Consider the following 15,401-nt stretch of genomic DNA (forward strand, 5'->3'; position numbering starts at 1 on the left):
GAGACGGAGGAGGGGGGTGGTGGAGATGAGTTCCACCACCTCTCAAGAACCACTTTAAGCCCTGGCCATGTATCATTCAATTGTTGCTTTAACTTAATTCTTTAACTTGAAAGCTGGATATTTCTTTTCACTTGGAATGATTTGTTACTCTACATTGAGACTGTATTACATAATTTGTAATACAGTAGACTGTCAGGGCTAGGGTGAAGGGAGAAGTTAGGGTGCGGGGAGGGTGAGGTTAGGCACTAGAGGGAGGGTGAATTCTAGGGTTTAGTGATACGAGAGGAAGACATTCTGGAATGCTGGAGGATTGGGGGCCTGACCCAGAAGTCACAGTCACATGACTGCCAGGACCCGGAAACCGCTGTTGGACACACTACAACCGCCAGGAGCAGGTAAATGATCACTGGGCTACAAGGGACAACATTCTAACATATCGACATTTCATCATTTTCTATATGATGAATGTCAACATTATGACTGTCAACATATCATACCCAACCACATTGCTACAATTTACTTTTTTTGTAGGGAAAATTAAAAATATATGAACACAGATGCCAAATGACTTCTCTTACCACAGAAAATATCGCACTCCCTGGAAAATGCCATCATGTTTGCCAAGCTCTCCTCCTTCCAACTCAACTCCCAGGTACAGCTCCTCCCTCCCTGGCAGGTGACCCTTGTACTGGACTGTGCCTTTGCTTATTTTACCACCTGGGCGTGAGAATTTCACAAAATTGCCAAGTTTTAAATCAGCAACACTCTTAGGAGCAAATGGACGCCGTGGTAACACATCTAAATGTGGTCTAGAAACATTAAAAGAAAATAGAATATGGATATATTAAAATGTAACAGCAAGCAAATAGTGAATTACGAGTTTGAAAATGTACCTTAAGACTCTACTGATCACAATAAAAATGATGTTCTGTGTAAGTGTCATTTATATTACAGACAAATCTGTAAACTGTTTAGGGGGTTGAATACTTTTGCAAACCACCGTGGATGTCCATGTCATGCATTAAGCTGAATTGTTTCTGTATGTTTTGTGATTTGTTTTGCTAAATGCATCCATGCACTTATAATTCTGCTCTGTATCCATGAACATGGTATTGTGTTTACTGCTTTTATGTATGTTTTATCTCTATAGGTGGGTACACACTAGGTGATGTGCTCGGTGAGCGACATCGCCTAGTGTGTCCCCCTCCCGGGATGGCCGATATCACACAGTGATGTCATGCCGCAGCCGGCCGGAGCATGCAGCTTTGGACGATGAGTCCAAAATTTAGCAGCATGCACAGTCGAGACTGAGGGTAACAACCCACATGGCAGTGCATCGCTCGTCATTTACAGCGTACACACTAGTCGATATAGTAAACGACGTCGCTCAGGAAGGGTCAAAATGAGCGACGTTGTTTACTATATCGACTAGTGTGTATGGGCCTTATGACTCAGGTGCTATGGATACCATGACACTGTACAAATAAATAATCATTTAAAGTGTAACATTAGTTTTCACTTAATTTGAGTGTCTATAGTTAAGTAATTTATAAAGACATTTAGAAAGTAGCTATAATATAGCATATATTGTTATCAATTTTTCTTAGAATATTAGCTAAAATATATATATTTGATATGTACGCTCCTATGTAAATTGGCCAAATACTTCACATTCCCCTATAAATGCAACTATGAATACAGTGGCACAAACACAATTCTGCTCCATAAAGCAATATGGACATACAAATATATATGTAGTCTGCAGGTATTTGTCCAAATTTCTTGTAGTGGAAACAATTAGCTTTTTGGAATATGCACAGTATATGTAGATAGTGAGTCACAGTAGGACAAATCAATCAATCAATAAAAAGAAAGAAATGTCAATACACATATAGTTACAAAACGTGTGTACGAGGGGTTGGAGGTGCACCAGAAAGCAAAATTCAATATTCCAGTAGGGGGTTGGGATGACTGCTAGTGAGTCATACCAAAGAAAGCTTTCTAATACTCCTTTCACACCGCCTGTGGCAGATCGCACCCGGGAGCCTGACACCGGAGCTCCCAGGGGGCAACCTGCCTCACATGATCTCCAAGAGCCGCCCGTCCACACACAGTGAACAGGAAACGGGTCGCATCGACACATGTTCAACCCTGCTCACTATCTGAGTTGGAATACTGGGTTTCTCCACCCGGTATTTCAACCCTGGCACCTTTCTGACCGTACATGAACACAGATTATGTGCGTTCATGTGCCAATAACCTGTGTTCTGAAAGGGACATTAGTGGTGCACTCTTTTTTAGTAATTTGATTTTAAGTTAATATTTTACTTTTATTAAATAAATTTAAAATGTTTTAGTATAATGGGCATGACACAGAGCTAAGGGTTGCTTGCCTGAAAAATGAAAAAATAAAGGATAGTTGGGGCTCGATTAATAACTTATTAATATCATTGGTAAATCATTCCCATATTTTTATATTTAGAACATTGGCCACATTTCTTGATTCCAGCACACTGCTGGGTGTCCCCTTAATGTGAGAATTCTCGCATTATTACTTCCTGGTAATATTCTTACCCAGGGGTAAACAGTTGTACGTTTCTTCCCTGGGAGTGGGTGTGCATATATACTGAGACATCATTTGTTTAAGCAATTGTGAAAATATAATAAATTGGTAGAGGTCTTGGTCTATATTTGTCGAGATCCCTGTATGTATACTCCGTTCTCCCCAAAGACCTTTACACTTGGTTCTTAGCTGGATACTTTTTAAAATTAACAATATTATTGCAGAGTATTATTGCAAAGTATGTAGAAATATATCAACGTATCAGTGACATTACACACCACAAAACGGGATTCAATTCAGACACAGTTTAAAACTGCAACAATGTTTGTGTAATTCATTATCCTGGAACTCATCCCCTCAGGTTATATTAGTCTCTTTCCTGGAACGTCTATAGGCAGTCAGATTTATATGCAGCCGAACTTGCAATAAATATTTGGTTAACCCAGACATCCTACTCGTGTTCCGTGGGCCGCATGCGGCCCACAACACATACTTTTGTGGCCCGGGTTTACATTTTCTAAAAACCATGGAATGCGGCCCTCCACCACTGGATGAGTTACTGTTGGCCTGTTTGCTGTGTTCGGAGTTTAGCTCTGATCTGGCAGCATTTACAGTTTTGCGCATGCATGAGAAGATAGTGATACAGATGGGGAAATGTCCACGGGGGGAGCTGCTGCATATGCCCGGCTGCCTTTGCAAAGCTCTGCCCCCCGCCACATCCCTGAAGCCATCACGCCATGTAGGTGTGTGTGCCCGACTGCCCTGTGTACCCAGCTGCCTTTTCTTGAAGGAGGATTATTCTGGAATATGGATAGAAAAATGTCTCTCAACGAAGAAGGTAAATTGGAGGGGGCTGGCACAGAAGTTGGAGGCTGAATAGACGCTGACATGATTGACAGGAAGTGGGTGTTTCTGGGCGGAAACTGTCCGTTTTCTGGGAGTGTGCGAAAAAACACTGGCGTTTCTGGGAAAAACGCGGGAGTGTCTGAAGAAACGGGGGAGTGTCTGGGCGAACGCTGGGTGTGTTTGTGATGTCAAACCAGGAACGAAACTGACTGAACTGATCGCAATGGCTGAGTAAGTCTCGAGCTACTCAGAAACTGCTAAGAAATTTCTATTCGCAATTCTGCTAATCTTTCGTTCGCAATTCTGCTAAGCTAAGATACACTCCCAGAGGGCGGCGGCTTAGCGTGTGCAATGCGGCTAAAAGCAGCTAGCGAGCGAACAACTCGGAATGAGGGCCATTGTTGTGTTCCTGATATTTGACATCTCTTTGATAATACTTTATTGTTGTTTTTTCTAATAAACCTTTCAAAAATGCATATACGACTTTTTCCACCAGACACAGGCAAATCAGTAATAAAGTCCATAGAAATATGTGTCCATGGTCTTTGCGGCACAGGTAGCGGATGAAGTAACCCGGCTGGTGGACCTTTAGGACTTTTATGCGGAGCACACTTTGGACAGGCAGCCACGAATTCCTGTACATCAGTCCTGAGATGAGGCCACCAGTAGGAGCGCTGAATGAATTTGAGCGTTTTATGACCACCCGCATGGCCCATGAAGGAGGAGGAGTGAGCCCATGTAAGCAGTCTCTTGCGAAGATTTGGAGCAACGAAGATCTTTCCTGGAGGAGGAAGTGGAGAGGTATTGGTTGCTGAAAAAGAGGTGGAGTCTAAGATGTATTGTTCCTTTGAACGGTCAGAGGGTTCTTCAGAACTCAAGGAACGAGATAATGCATCTGCCTTTTTGTTGAGGGACCCTGGGCGGTAACTAAGTTTAAAGTTGAAACGGGTAAAGAAGACTGCCCGTCTTGCTTGACGTGGATTCAGAAATCGGGCTGACTGTAGATACAGGAGGTTCTTATGATCCGTGGTTACCGAGATTGGATGCTGAGCTCCCTCCAACAAATACCTCCACTCTTCAAAGGCTAACTTAATTGCTAGTAATTCTTGTTCCCCAATAGCATAATTCTGCTCAGCGGGGGAGAATCTTCGCGAGAAGAACGCACAAGGATGGACTTTCTTGTCCTCGAAGAGCTGAGATAAAACTGCTCCCACTCCTACCGTGGAGGCATCTACTTCCACCAGGAACGGACGACTGAGATCAGGTTGTCGAAGAACAGGAGCGGTCATGAAGGCCTTCTTTAACAATGAAAAGGCTTCTAAAGCCTCTGGAGACCATTTGGCTGGATCGGCTCCTTTCCTGGTTAATGCTGTTATGGGGGCTATGACAGAGGAATAATTCTGAATGAATCTTCGGTAGAAGTTAGCGAACCCCAGGAAACGTTGAACTCCCTTAAGGGAAGCTGGAAGTGACCAATCCTGAATCGCTTGGACTTTAGCGGGATCCATCTGCAATTTCTGCCCTGAAAGGATGTAACCGAGGAATGGAATCATGGGTACTTCGAAGGTGCACTTCTCGAGCTTACAAAATAGTTGATTCCTCCGTAAACGAGTTAGAACTTCTTTGACTTGTTCTCGATGGGTCTTCAGATCCCTAGAAAAAATTAGGATGTCAAGTAAACCACCAAGCAGTCATAGAGGAGATCTCTGAAGATTGCATTAACAAATTCTTGAAAGACGGCTGGGGCGTTACATAGGCCGAAAGGCATTACCAGATATTCATAGTGGCCGTCGCGGGTATTAAAAGCCGTCTTCCATTCGTCACCTGGGCGAATACGTATAAGGTTGTAGGCTCCCCGTAAGTCCAGCTTAGTGAATACAGTAGCTCCTTTAACACGGTCGAACAGTTCTGGAATTAGAGGTAATGGATATCTGTTCTTAATTGTAATGTCATTGAGACCTCTATAGTCAATACAGGGCCGCAGACCCCCATCCTTCTTTTTGACAAAGAAAAACCCCGCCCCAGCTGGAGAGGTGGATGACCTAATGAACCCTTTTTCCAAGTTCTCCCAGATATACTCCGACATGGCCTGAGTCTCAGGGAGTGAGAGCGGGTAGATTCGACCTCGGGGAGGAGTCTTGCCGGGTACCAGATCAATGGGACAATCCCAAGTGCGATGCGGAGGCAAGGTGTCCGCCCCATGCTTACTAAAAACATCTTGGAAGGCCTGGTATTCTGCAGGGAGGCTGGAAGGACTAGAAGAGCAGAGAGGTCTTACAGAGGGCAAACAGTTCTGGAAGCAGTTTCGTCCCCAGGAAAGAACATCCATGGTTTGCCAATCTATGTGGGGATTGTGTCTACTTAACCATGGAAATCCTAGGATCAGTTTGTGAGAGGCTTTGGGAATTACTAGGAAAGAGATGTTTTCCGAATGAAGAGCTCCAACCTTCATCTTAAGAGGAATTGTACGAAGAGTGATAATTCCCTCAGGAATATGACTTCCATCCACAGCAGTAATTGAGATGGTACGATCCAAACGGACCGTTTGTATCCCAGATCGTTTGACCAGAGCTGATGTAATAAAACTTTTGGCGGCTCCGGAGTCGAGTAGTGCAGGGATGAGAAGAGAGGAAGAAGGAAGCTTCAGGTGGGTTAACAAGACTGACTCTTTCTTGGCAAGTAATTCTGAGAATTCTCCTAGCTTGACCTCTCCGGCACAAGCTAGGAGCGGGCGTTTCCCGGACGTTGGCTACAAGATTTAACAAAATGATCAGATGCACCACAGTACAGGCATAAGTTCCCTTGTCGCCGTTTCTGACGTTCCTCGTTGGAAAGACGGGAACGATTGATCTGCATGGGTTCCTCAGTAGTTGGAGTTGATGGTGTTGGTGGAGGAACGACTCGAGGCCTGGGACGATCTGACCGTGATTTCTCCATACAGCGTTCTCTGTATCTTAAGTCTAATTTATTGCATAGGGAAATTAACTTATCCAACTTATCAGGTACGTCCTGAGTCGCGAGGTCATCTTTGATCTTCTCGGAGAGACCGCTCCAGAAAGCTGCGATGAGAGCCTCCTCATTCCAGTTCAGTTCAGAGGAGAGAGTACGAAACTGGATCACGTACTGACTGACCGTACGCGTGCCCTGACGCAGGCGCAGGATCTCCAATGAGGCAGCAGAAGTCCTGCCCGGTTCGTCGAAGATTCTTCGAAAGGCAGCTACAAACTCCGAGTAGTTAGACAGGATTGGATCCGACCTCTCCCACAATGGTGACGCCCATTCCAACGCTTGCCCAGTAAGTAAAGAAATGATATAGGCTACCTTGGTTCGTGCTGATGGGAAACTGGCCGACTGTAGTTCGAACTGGATTTCACACTGGTTAAGAAACCCACGGCATTGCTTTGGATTCCCATCGAATTTACTGGGAGATGGCAAATGCAACCGTGGAAGTGGGCCTGGCACAGAAGGAAGCGGAACCGGAGGTGCTAATGTGGGAGTAGCTGTAGGAACTTGAGGAGCCGTCATGGCAACACAGAGAGAATCGAGACGTTCGGACATACTCTGCATGAACTGCACAATTTGAGATTGTGTGGCCTCCTGCTTACTTAAGCGAGACCAGATATCTGCGGTTGAATCTCCTCCTGAGGCCTGATCACCCGTCTAATCCATTGGGCCAGTGCTTACTGTCACGTCTAGCAAAGTTTGGGGATCCGGCAGTTGAGACTTGCTCAAGGAGGTAGCAGGCTGGGGAAGAACAAAATGAGGGGGTTGGATATAGTTCCTTTGCATGGGATACGGAGCAATGAAGGATGTAGGCGGAGTTTGAGAGTCAATGGAAAGTATTTATTATGTACAGAGCAGAGGTAGAAAACTGAGGTTGATGAACGGTGACTTGAGAACGTGGTCGTAGACAAAGAACTGTGGAACTGTGGGTGAGAGTAAAACGAGGCTGAAGACAAGAACCGTGGACTGCGACTTATGAGATGAAACTGCGGTAGATGAGCTGAGAACTGTGGACGGTAGTTTGGGTCGTGACTGGAGACTGAGAACTGTAGACTGTGGCTTGAAAGATGAAGCTGGAGATAACGAGCTGAGGACTGTGAATGGTGGTTCGAGGACTTGGCTGGAAGCAAGAATCTGCGGACTGTGGCTTGGAGGACGAGGCAAGAGACCCGGGGTCGTCCGTGCCCAAAGGGTCTTACTGAACCGGGTTTTCCAAGAGCATCTCCACGGGCAGCAGCAGGCTAGGAACGGGAAAACTGCAGCAGCAACTGAGAACTGGCAAAGCAGGGTTAGAAGTACCAGAATACAGCAGGAATCCTGGGAGCACAGGCTAAAGCACCTACAACAGGGTTGTAACTTGAAGCACTGGCATCCCTGTCCTAAACCAGCCCCCTTTTATAGGAAGAAGTCTCCCTGGATTGGCTGGAAAACTAGGAACAGGAATTATGTCAGAAACTTGGTCTCCAACATGGCGGCGCCCAGTAATGCAGACCTTTTCTGACAACATGCTGCTCACTGTCCCTGGTCTCCTAGGCAACGGCTTAGCGAGAGCGAGCTGCTGCAGCGGCGTCCCGCCGCCACGAGCGGACCCCCTCAACGCCATTACCGCTGCCTGTACCCTTGAACCCAGCACCGCAGCCCTCCACCGCCGCTGCCCGGCCGCCGTGAAGCCCGCCCCGCGGCCCCAGCGTTCCGGTAAGACCCCGGACGCTGACATGATTGACAGGAAGTGGGTGTTTCTGGGCGGAAACTGTCCGTTTTCTGGGAGTGTGCGAAAAAACACTGGCGTTTCTGGGAAAAACGCGGGAGTGTCTGAAGAAACGGGGGAGTGTCTGGGCGAACGCTGGGTGTGTTTGTGATGTCAAACCAGGAACGAAACTGACTGAACTGATCGCAATGGCTGAGTAAGTCTCGAGCTACTCAGAAACTGCTAAGAAATTTCTATTCGCAATTCTGCTAATCTTTCGTTCGCAATTCTGCTAAGCTAAGATACACTCCCAGAGGGCGGCGGCTTAGCGTGTGCAATGCGGCTAAAAGCAGCTAGCGAGCGAACAACTCGGAATGAGGGCCATTGTTGTGTTCCTGATATTTGACATCTCTTTGATAATACTTTATTGTTGTTTTTTCTAATAAACCTTTCAAAAATGCATATACGACTTTTTCTTTTTCTTGCGGGCCACACAAGACTTAGACCTTCATTATTCGTCCCAGTTGGGATTTTGAGTTTGACATGCCTGGGTTAACTCAATACTCAGGTTCCCTTTAAGGCATACATTTCATGTGAGTGGGTACTCAGCATTCACGTGGGGATACCAATCTGCTGTTATCCCATGTGCCTGTTGGCAGTGAATGGGTGTAATGAGAGCGGGGAGCCTGCACACGCTGAGACAGAAAGGATAAAGTTTCCGCAGCTTCTGCTGTCCCTGGATCAAGCTGTGCACCTCCCTGTTGTATTAATACATTGCAGGGAAAACGGGCAGCGCTCTGGGATGAGAGAGCCACTTGGAAATACCTGACTTGCGAGAACCTTGCTACTTTCAAGAGGTCACCAAAGAGTCGACATGGAGTTGCTTATTAAACAAATATTTATTGCAAGTCAGACTGCATATAAATCTGACTGCCTATAGGCAGATAAAACACTTGCTGGTATAGTCGCATCTGATGCGACCATGCCAGGCAAGTGGTTAAAGCTGCTTTAAAGTGTCACATGTAACTAGGTTATGTTCAGGGCCAGTGCAAGGTTCTCAGCACCCTGGGAAAATCTTCAGCGCACCCACCCCCACACCTCCTTCAATAGCCAGCCCTTCAGGTGAATATGTGTGGAGGCGGCGTCTGATAAGTTCCACAGCAACTGCCTGATAAATGTGAGTTAGTGCCGCGCCAAAGAACATTTTCATCACATAGAAGTTGTTGGCAGATGGGCAATATGGCCTATCCAGTCTGATCTAGAGACTAGAGTATTCGGGATAGGTTAGGGGTTAGGGTTAGTTACTGGATTGGGTTAGGATATTAGGGTTATTTTAGTGGTTTGAGTTAGGGTATTAGGGTTAGTTTGCGGAATGGGGTTAGGGTATTATGGTTGGTTAATCAGTCTGGGTTAATGTATTAGGGGTTATGATTAGGGATAGATTGATAGATACTGATTACTCCTGTACTAATTGGCGGCACTCCATGGATTTAAAAAATCTATGCAAATACGCAGAAATAGCTTACAATGTTTCAGATGCTTCAATATTGCATCCTTAATATTGCATTTTTTGTCCCAAGATGCAATATTAAAGCATTTGAACTGTTGAAAAGCTATCTCTGCGTATGTGAATATTTCTTTGAAATCTGTGGAGTGCTGCCCATAAGTACAGGAGAATGTTTGGAATTGACAATTCCAGGGAGGGCACCCAGGTACATGCAAAAGCTTAAGAGGAGTCCCGGTGTTTTCTAAAAAATCCAAGACCTGTGTGACTGTGTAGCTGCACAGCCACTGCTGCCCATTGTGTCTTCTAAATAGCCCCAAGACCAGCTACTATGCGCGGACTTCCGGATGCTACCGGAAGTACCATGCGTTCCACTAACCAGAAGTCTGTGTTCCACCAGCAGGATGTATATATATATATATATATACAGTTGTAGGACCGGCACTCCATAAAACGAAACTCAGCTGCTCCCGGTGCCCTCATAAGAAACAATATAACCAGTAGAAGATGTGGCACTCAGGATAAATGATGAGACACAAACGATGTAAATATCAACGTTTCAATCTATTTTAAGATTGTCTTCAGGATACAAGCATAAAAAACGTGTGTGACTTACCCGATCTTTATACCCCTCACACTGGGGGTAATTCCAAGTTGATCGCAGCAGGATATTTTTTTTAGCAGTTGGGCAAAACCATGGGCACTGCAGGGGGGGCAGATATAGCATGTGCAGAGAGAGTTAGATTTGGGTGGGTTATTTGGTTTCTGTGCAGGGTAAATACTGGCTGCTTTATTTATACACTGCAATTTAGATTGCAGATTGAACTCACCACACCCAAATCTATCTCTCTCTGCACATGTTATATCTGCCCCCCCTGCAGTGCACATGGTTTTGCCCAACTGCTAAAAAATTCCCTGCTGCGATCAACTTGGAATTACCCCCACTGTGCAAACGGGACCATGCCGCTCTCCACGCCGGAGCCCCGGCGTTGTCCCGTTAAGATGAAATCATTGCGCATTAACGCGACGCACGTCCACCCGACTTGTGTACAAGCACCATCACCATAGCAACAGAGCGGACTCGCGATTCTATAGTGAAAACAATATATGAGCAGAGCATGATTGTCTATAAGGAAATTAGTACATATAATGAACATCATATTTCTTATATTTATATATAACAAGCCTAGTTATCACAAAGCAGAGATTGATTAGTTCAAACATTAAATAGATCACAACATCCAGTATACTGACCATTTTACACCTTAATGCTAGCCCAAATGCGAAGACAAGACGTAAATTTAAAGAAAGAATGGCGGCTCATAGGTCGTCCATTAAGGCTGCGATTGAAAGTGGTTACAGTGAGCAACCGGTTGCTCGCCATTTTTTAGAAGCCCGACACAGTCTCCCAAGTCTACGTTATCGTATGATTCATCACATTCCACCTCTTAAAAGAGGGGGTGATCGTGATGCGATTTTAATTAGACGAGAAAATGAATGGATCCATCGATTAGATGTGATTAATCCGAGAGGCCTTAATGAATTACCTACTTTATCATGCTACTAAATTATCCCATTTGGGCTAGCATTAAGGTGTAAAATGGTCAGTATACTGGATGTTATGATCTATTTAATGTTTGAACTAATCAATCTCTGCTTTATGATAACTAGGCTTGTTATATATAAATATGAGAAATATGATGTTCATTATATGTACTAATTTCTTTATAGACAATCATGCTCTGCTCATATATTGTTAGCACTATAGAATCGCGAGTCCGCTCTGTTGCTATGGTGATGGTGCTTGTACACAAGTCGGGTGGACGCGCGTCGCGTTAATGCGCGATGACGTCATCTTAACGGGACAACTCCGGGGCTCCGGCGTGGAGAGCGGCATGGTCCCGTTTGCACAGTGTGAGGGGTATAAAGATTGGGTAAGTCACACACGTTTTTTATGCTTGTATCCTGAAGACAATCTTAAAATAGGTTGAAACGTTGATATTTACATCGTTTGTGTCTCATCGTTTGTACCGCATCTTCTACTGGTTTTATATATATATATATATATATATATATATATACATATATAAAAACCATGTGTATCGGCACTCGAAAAAAGACACAAATACCTTGGTGATCCAGTCCTATCATGGGATAGCCATGATTCGATAGTTCCAAACAGAGAGACGGCACTCATAGGATTTTGCAACAAGTATATTATATTCCAATAAAAGAAAGTTCCAAAGATTACATCAACGTTTCGGTGTGGAACACCGTCATCAGGATGTACAGAAATCACATACAGGAGAAATGGTGAACATACATAAAACAGCAACTTACCACCCTTATAAAGACCAGTAAATGACAAAACCACTGACACCTGCGCCGCCGCACACGCCCGCCAGAGCAGCCGGACGCATGTGAAAGACGTCATCCACATGCACGTCTCCACCGCGTCCCGCCGCCGTCATGACAACGATAGCGGTTACCATGGATGCCCGAGACGCAGCCGCGTCATTGAGCTCGACGACCCGCACCACGTAGTCATCAAAGCAGGGGGCATGGCTGAGTCACGTCACGACGCGTTCCTGGCAACGGTCGTGGTTACCATAACATCCCAAGATGTAGCCGCATCCTTGAGTTATACAGCCCACGTCACCCGTCGTCAGAGCGATCGGTGTGGCCCCCGTGCATCACCCATAAAAACATTAACAAGAAAAAGATTAAAAACAACACTGGAACACCAGTGTGTAAAAACGGAGAATCATGTATCCCATCATAAAAACAGGACTGCAAAGACAACATTTATGTCCTAATATATGTAAATTGAATCAGAAAGTATGTACTATTTATAATTACCCAAATGAATAACTCTAAAGACTGATCTAGTTTTGCAAAAATCAGGAGAATAGAAATATGAGAACACAACAAATGCACATATTCTTACGTAAAACTATTCCAACAAATCTTTTCATTTAAGCCCCGTGGGGCAACAGTGTCCAGCCGGACAATCCATCTTGCCTCCATGATAAGCAACTGTTTGTTTCTATCACCACCACGTTTCAGCTCAGGGAGATGATCTATGATCATGTACTTAAGGCTAGCCAGGCTGTGCTTTCTATCAGCAAAATGCTGAGCTACCGGTTGTTCACTTTTACCAGAGATTAATGCTGCACGAATGGCAGAACGGTGTTGATTGGCCCGTTCTTTAAATTGGCGGATAGTTTTTCCCACATAATAGTACCCACAAGGGCATCGGATTATGTAGATGACAAAAGTGGTTGTGCATGTGACCACATGTCTGATTGGAATGTATTTACCACTATGTGGGTGTCTAAAAGAACTACCAACATCTAGATGATTGCAAGTCGCACAGTTAATGCATCTATAGCACCCGGCCTTGCGTCTGGACAACATTCTGGTAGATTCGTTTTTAAACTTCGAAATGTCGGTACGCACAACCATGTCACGAATATTTCTCCCACGGCGGTAACATGCCATAGGGGACTTATTTCTCAACACACTTAGCTCAGTGTCCGTACTAATAATAGGCCATAATGCTTTCGTGGCTTGAGCTGTAATATTGCTACTTGTTGTAAACAGGGAAGGCCACATAATTCTATTAGACTGATGTTTTTTGCGGTTGCTGGGAAGAAATAGAGTTTCCCGGGGGATATTGAGCACTTTCTGTTTCTGTTCTAACAATAATTTCTCAGGATATCCACGACAGATAAACTTTGAAACCATGTCCTCAAGTTGCCGTTCTAACATGGCTCTATCACTATTAATCCTGGCAACACACAACATTTGCGAATAAGGCAACCCTGCTCTCAATGCTGATGGATGGTGGCTGGAAAATCTAAGCAGGGTGTTGCGGTCAGTTGGTTTAGTATAGACTGACGTCACCAAATGGCCACCCTGATTAGTCAGTTTGACATCCAGAAATTCAATTTCCTGGTAACTTGTTCTATAGGTAAATTTGATGGGCCCCTGAGCATTGTTAATGCTATCAATAAAGGTACAGAAAACTTCCTGTGGGCCTGACTAAAATACAATCAAATCATCAATATAGCGTAAAAACAATTTAGTATGATACATGAATTCTGGCTGACTGAGAAACAAGCTGTTCTCTTGAATAAACATAAATATGTTAGCATAGGTTGGTGAGACATTCGATCCCATTGCACACCCGGCAGTTTGAACATAATACTGAGAGTCAAACAAGAAATAATTGCGATGTAATACTAGTGAAAGCAATTGTAACACAAACTCTAAGTCAGGTCCCATATAACTACGGTTCCCCCGCAGAAATTGTCACATGACTGGCTCACGCAATTACGCAATCAGTGTGACAAATATCGACAGGATCTTATCAAATTTAAAAAGGTCAAACGTCTGAAGGTAGTACAGGACTACGAGGACAACCGTGTCTACCGATGGGTTAATGGGGATTCCCCCAGATACCCGAGACAGTTCAATAGAAATCAGCGAACACAACGTTCAGTGAGACAACTATGTGATGTCACGACTTCACAAAGTGACAGCGACTTTGCAATCTCAGAGGGAGAGGAGGTGGGGAATGCTCAAGCTAACCCTTTAGGGGCACGTTCACGCATGACAAACCAAAAAACAAACGTGCCCGCATAAGAAGAGGTGGTCAAAAGAAGAGGGGTAGGAAGACCCCCGTGGAAGAGGAACAAGTGATCTTCAATTTGTCCAACAGGGTGCTGTCCGCAGATGAACAGTCGGTCCTTAATAAGGGGCTGGCGTTTGTTCCCACAAACAAACACTCCCCCTTTGAGTGGAGTTGGGATTTGCATAAATTCAGCAGAAGGATGAGACTCTGTGAACATTTCGCCAACTCTGCACCTGTGGACATGAACCCCGAACAAGATCCTGCTGACAAATTTTGCAGGCAGAAGAACAGATCTTCCTTTGATCCACCTGTGACAAACCCATCTATTAAATGCTTTACTAGACTTCTTGATGATTCCATCCAGAAATACAATACTGAAAACAGAACCGTGCGCCACAATCTCACGGCTGGGGAGAGGACGGCACTCACAAACTTGGGACGGTGTGAGGACATTGTCATCCGCCCCGTGGATAAGGGCGGGGCGATAGTCATCATGAACACCCATGACTATCGCAATGAAATGCTACAACAACTTAATGACCAACAAGTGTATAGGAAGTTGCCAAGGGACCCAACTGTGGTGTTCAAGAAGGAATTGGATCAAGTCCTCCTTTCCGCAAAACAGAATAAAATCATATCGGAAAAAGTTTTTAAAGCATTATCTCAAGATTTCCCCATCACCCCGATTCTTTACTCGATTCCCAAAATTCATAAAAACCCTACGTCTCCACCCGGACGCCCCATTGTATCAGCGAGAGACTCTCTGTATCAGCCTATATCTCAAAATCTGGACACCCTACTACAGCCATGCATTGTGCATGAGAAGACCTACCTCAAGGATACATCTGCATTTCTAACTGCGATGGGCGAATTCACCAAGGGCCCGTTTGATCTACTGATGTGCACACTGGATGTGCACAGTCTGTATACCTCAATTCCGCATGATGAAGGTCTTGCAGCAGCAGCACAATTTCTGCGGGGGAACCGTAGTTATAGGGGACCTGACTTAGAGTTTGTGTTACAATTGCTTTCACTAGTATTACATCGCAATTATTTCTTGTTTGACTCTCAGTATTATGTTCAAACTGCCGGGTGTGCAATGGGATCGAATGTCTCACCAACCTATGCTAACATATTTATGTTTATTCAAGAGAACAGCTTG

The 15,401-nt window shown here is 44.7% G+C and overlaps 1 protein-coding gene across 4 annotated transcripts in view; it reads right to left on the reverse strand.

Annotated features, from left to right (window-relative positions):
* LOC135050849 (uncharacterized) overlaps positions 1 to 15,401 on the reverse strand; it is a 135,097-nt gene that overhangs the window by 13,311 nt on the left and 106,385 nt on the right. For 3 of the 4 annotated variants that reach the window (XM_063957141.1, XM_063957140.1, XM_063957144.1), the window contains one exon: positions 579 to 809. The exons of the other annotated variant lie outside the window; for it this stretch is intronic. In XM_063957141.1, the coding sequence (XP_063813211.1) occupies positions 579 to 809 (231 nt within the window). The remainder of the gene's footprint in view (positions 1 to 578; positions 810 to 15,401) is intronic. 4 annotated transcript variants of the gene reach the window in all.

The sequence above is a fragment of the Pseudophryne corroboree genome, chromosome 2 (genome assembly GCF_028390025.1).
Source record: "Pseudophryne corroboree isolate aPseCor3 chromosome 2, aPseCor3.hap2, whole genome shotgun sequence".
Lineage (NCBI taxonomy): Eukaryota > Metazoa > Chordata > Amphibia > Anura > Myobatrachidae > Pseudophryne > Pseudophryne corroboree.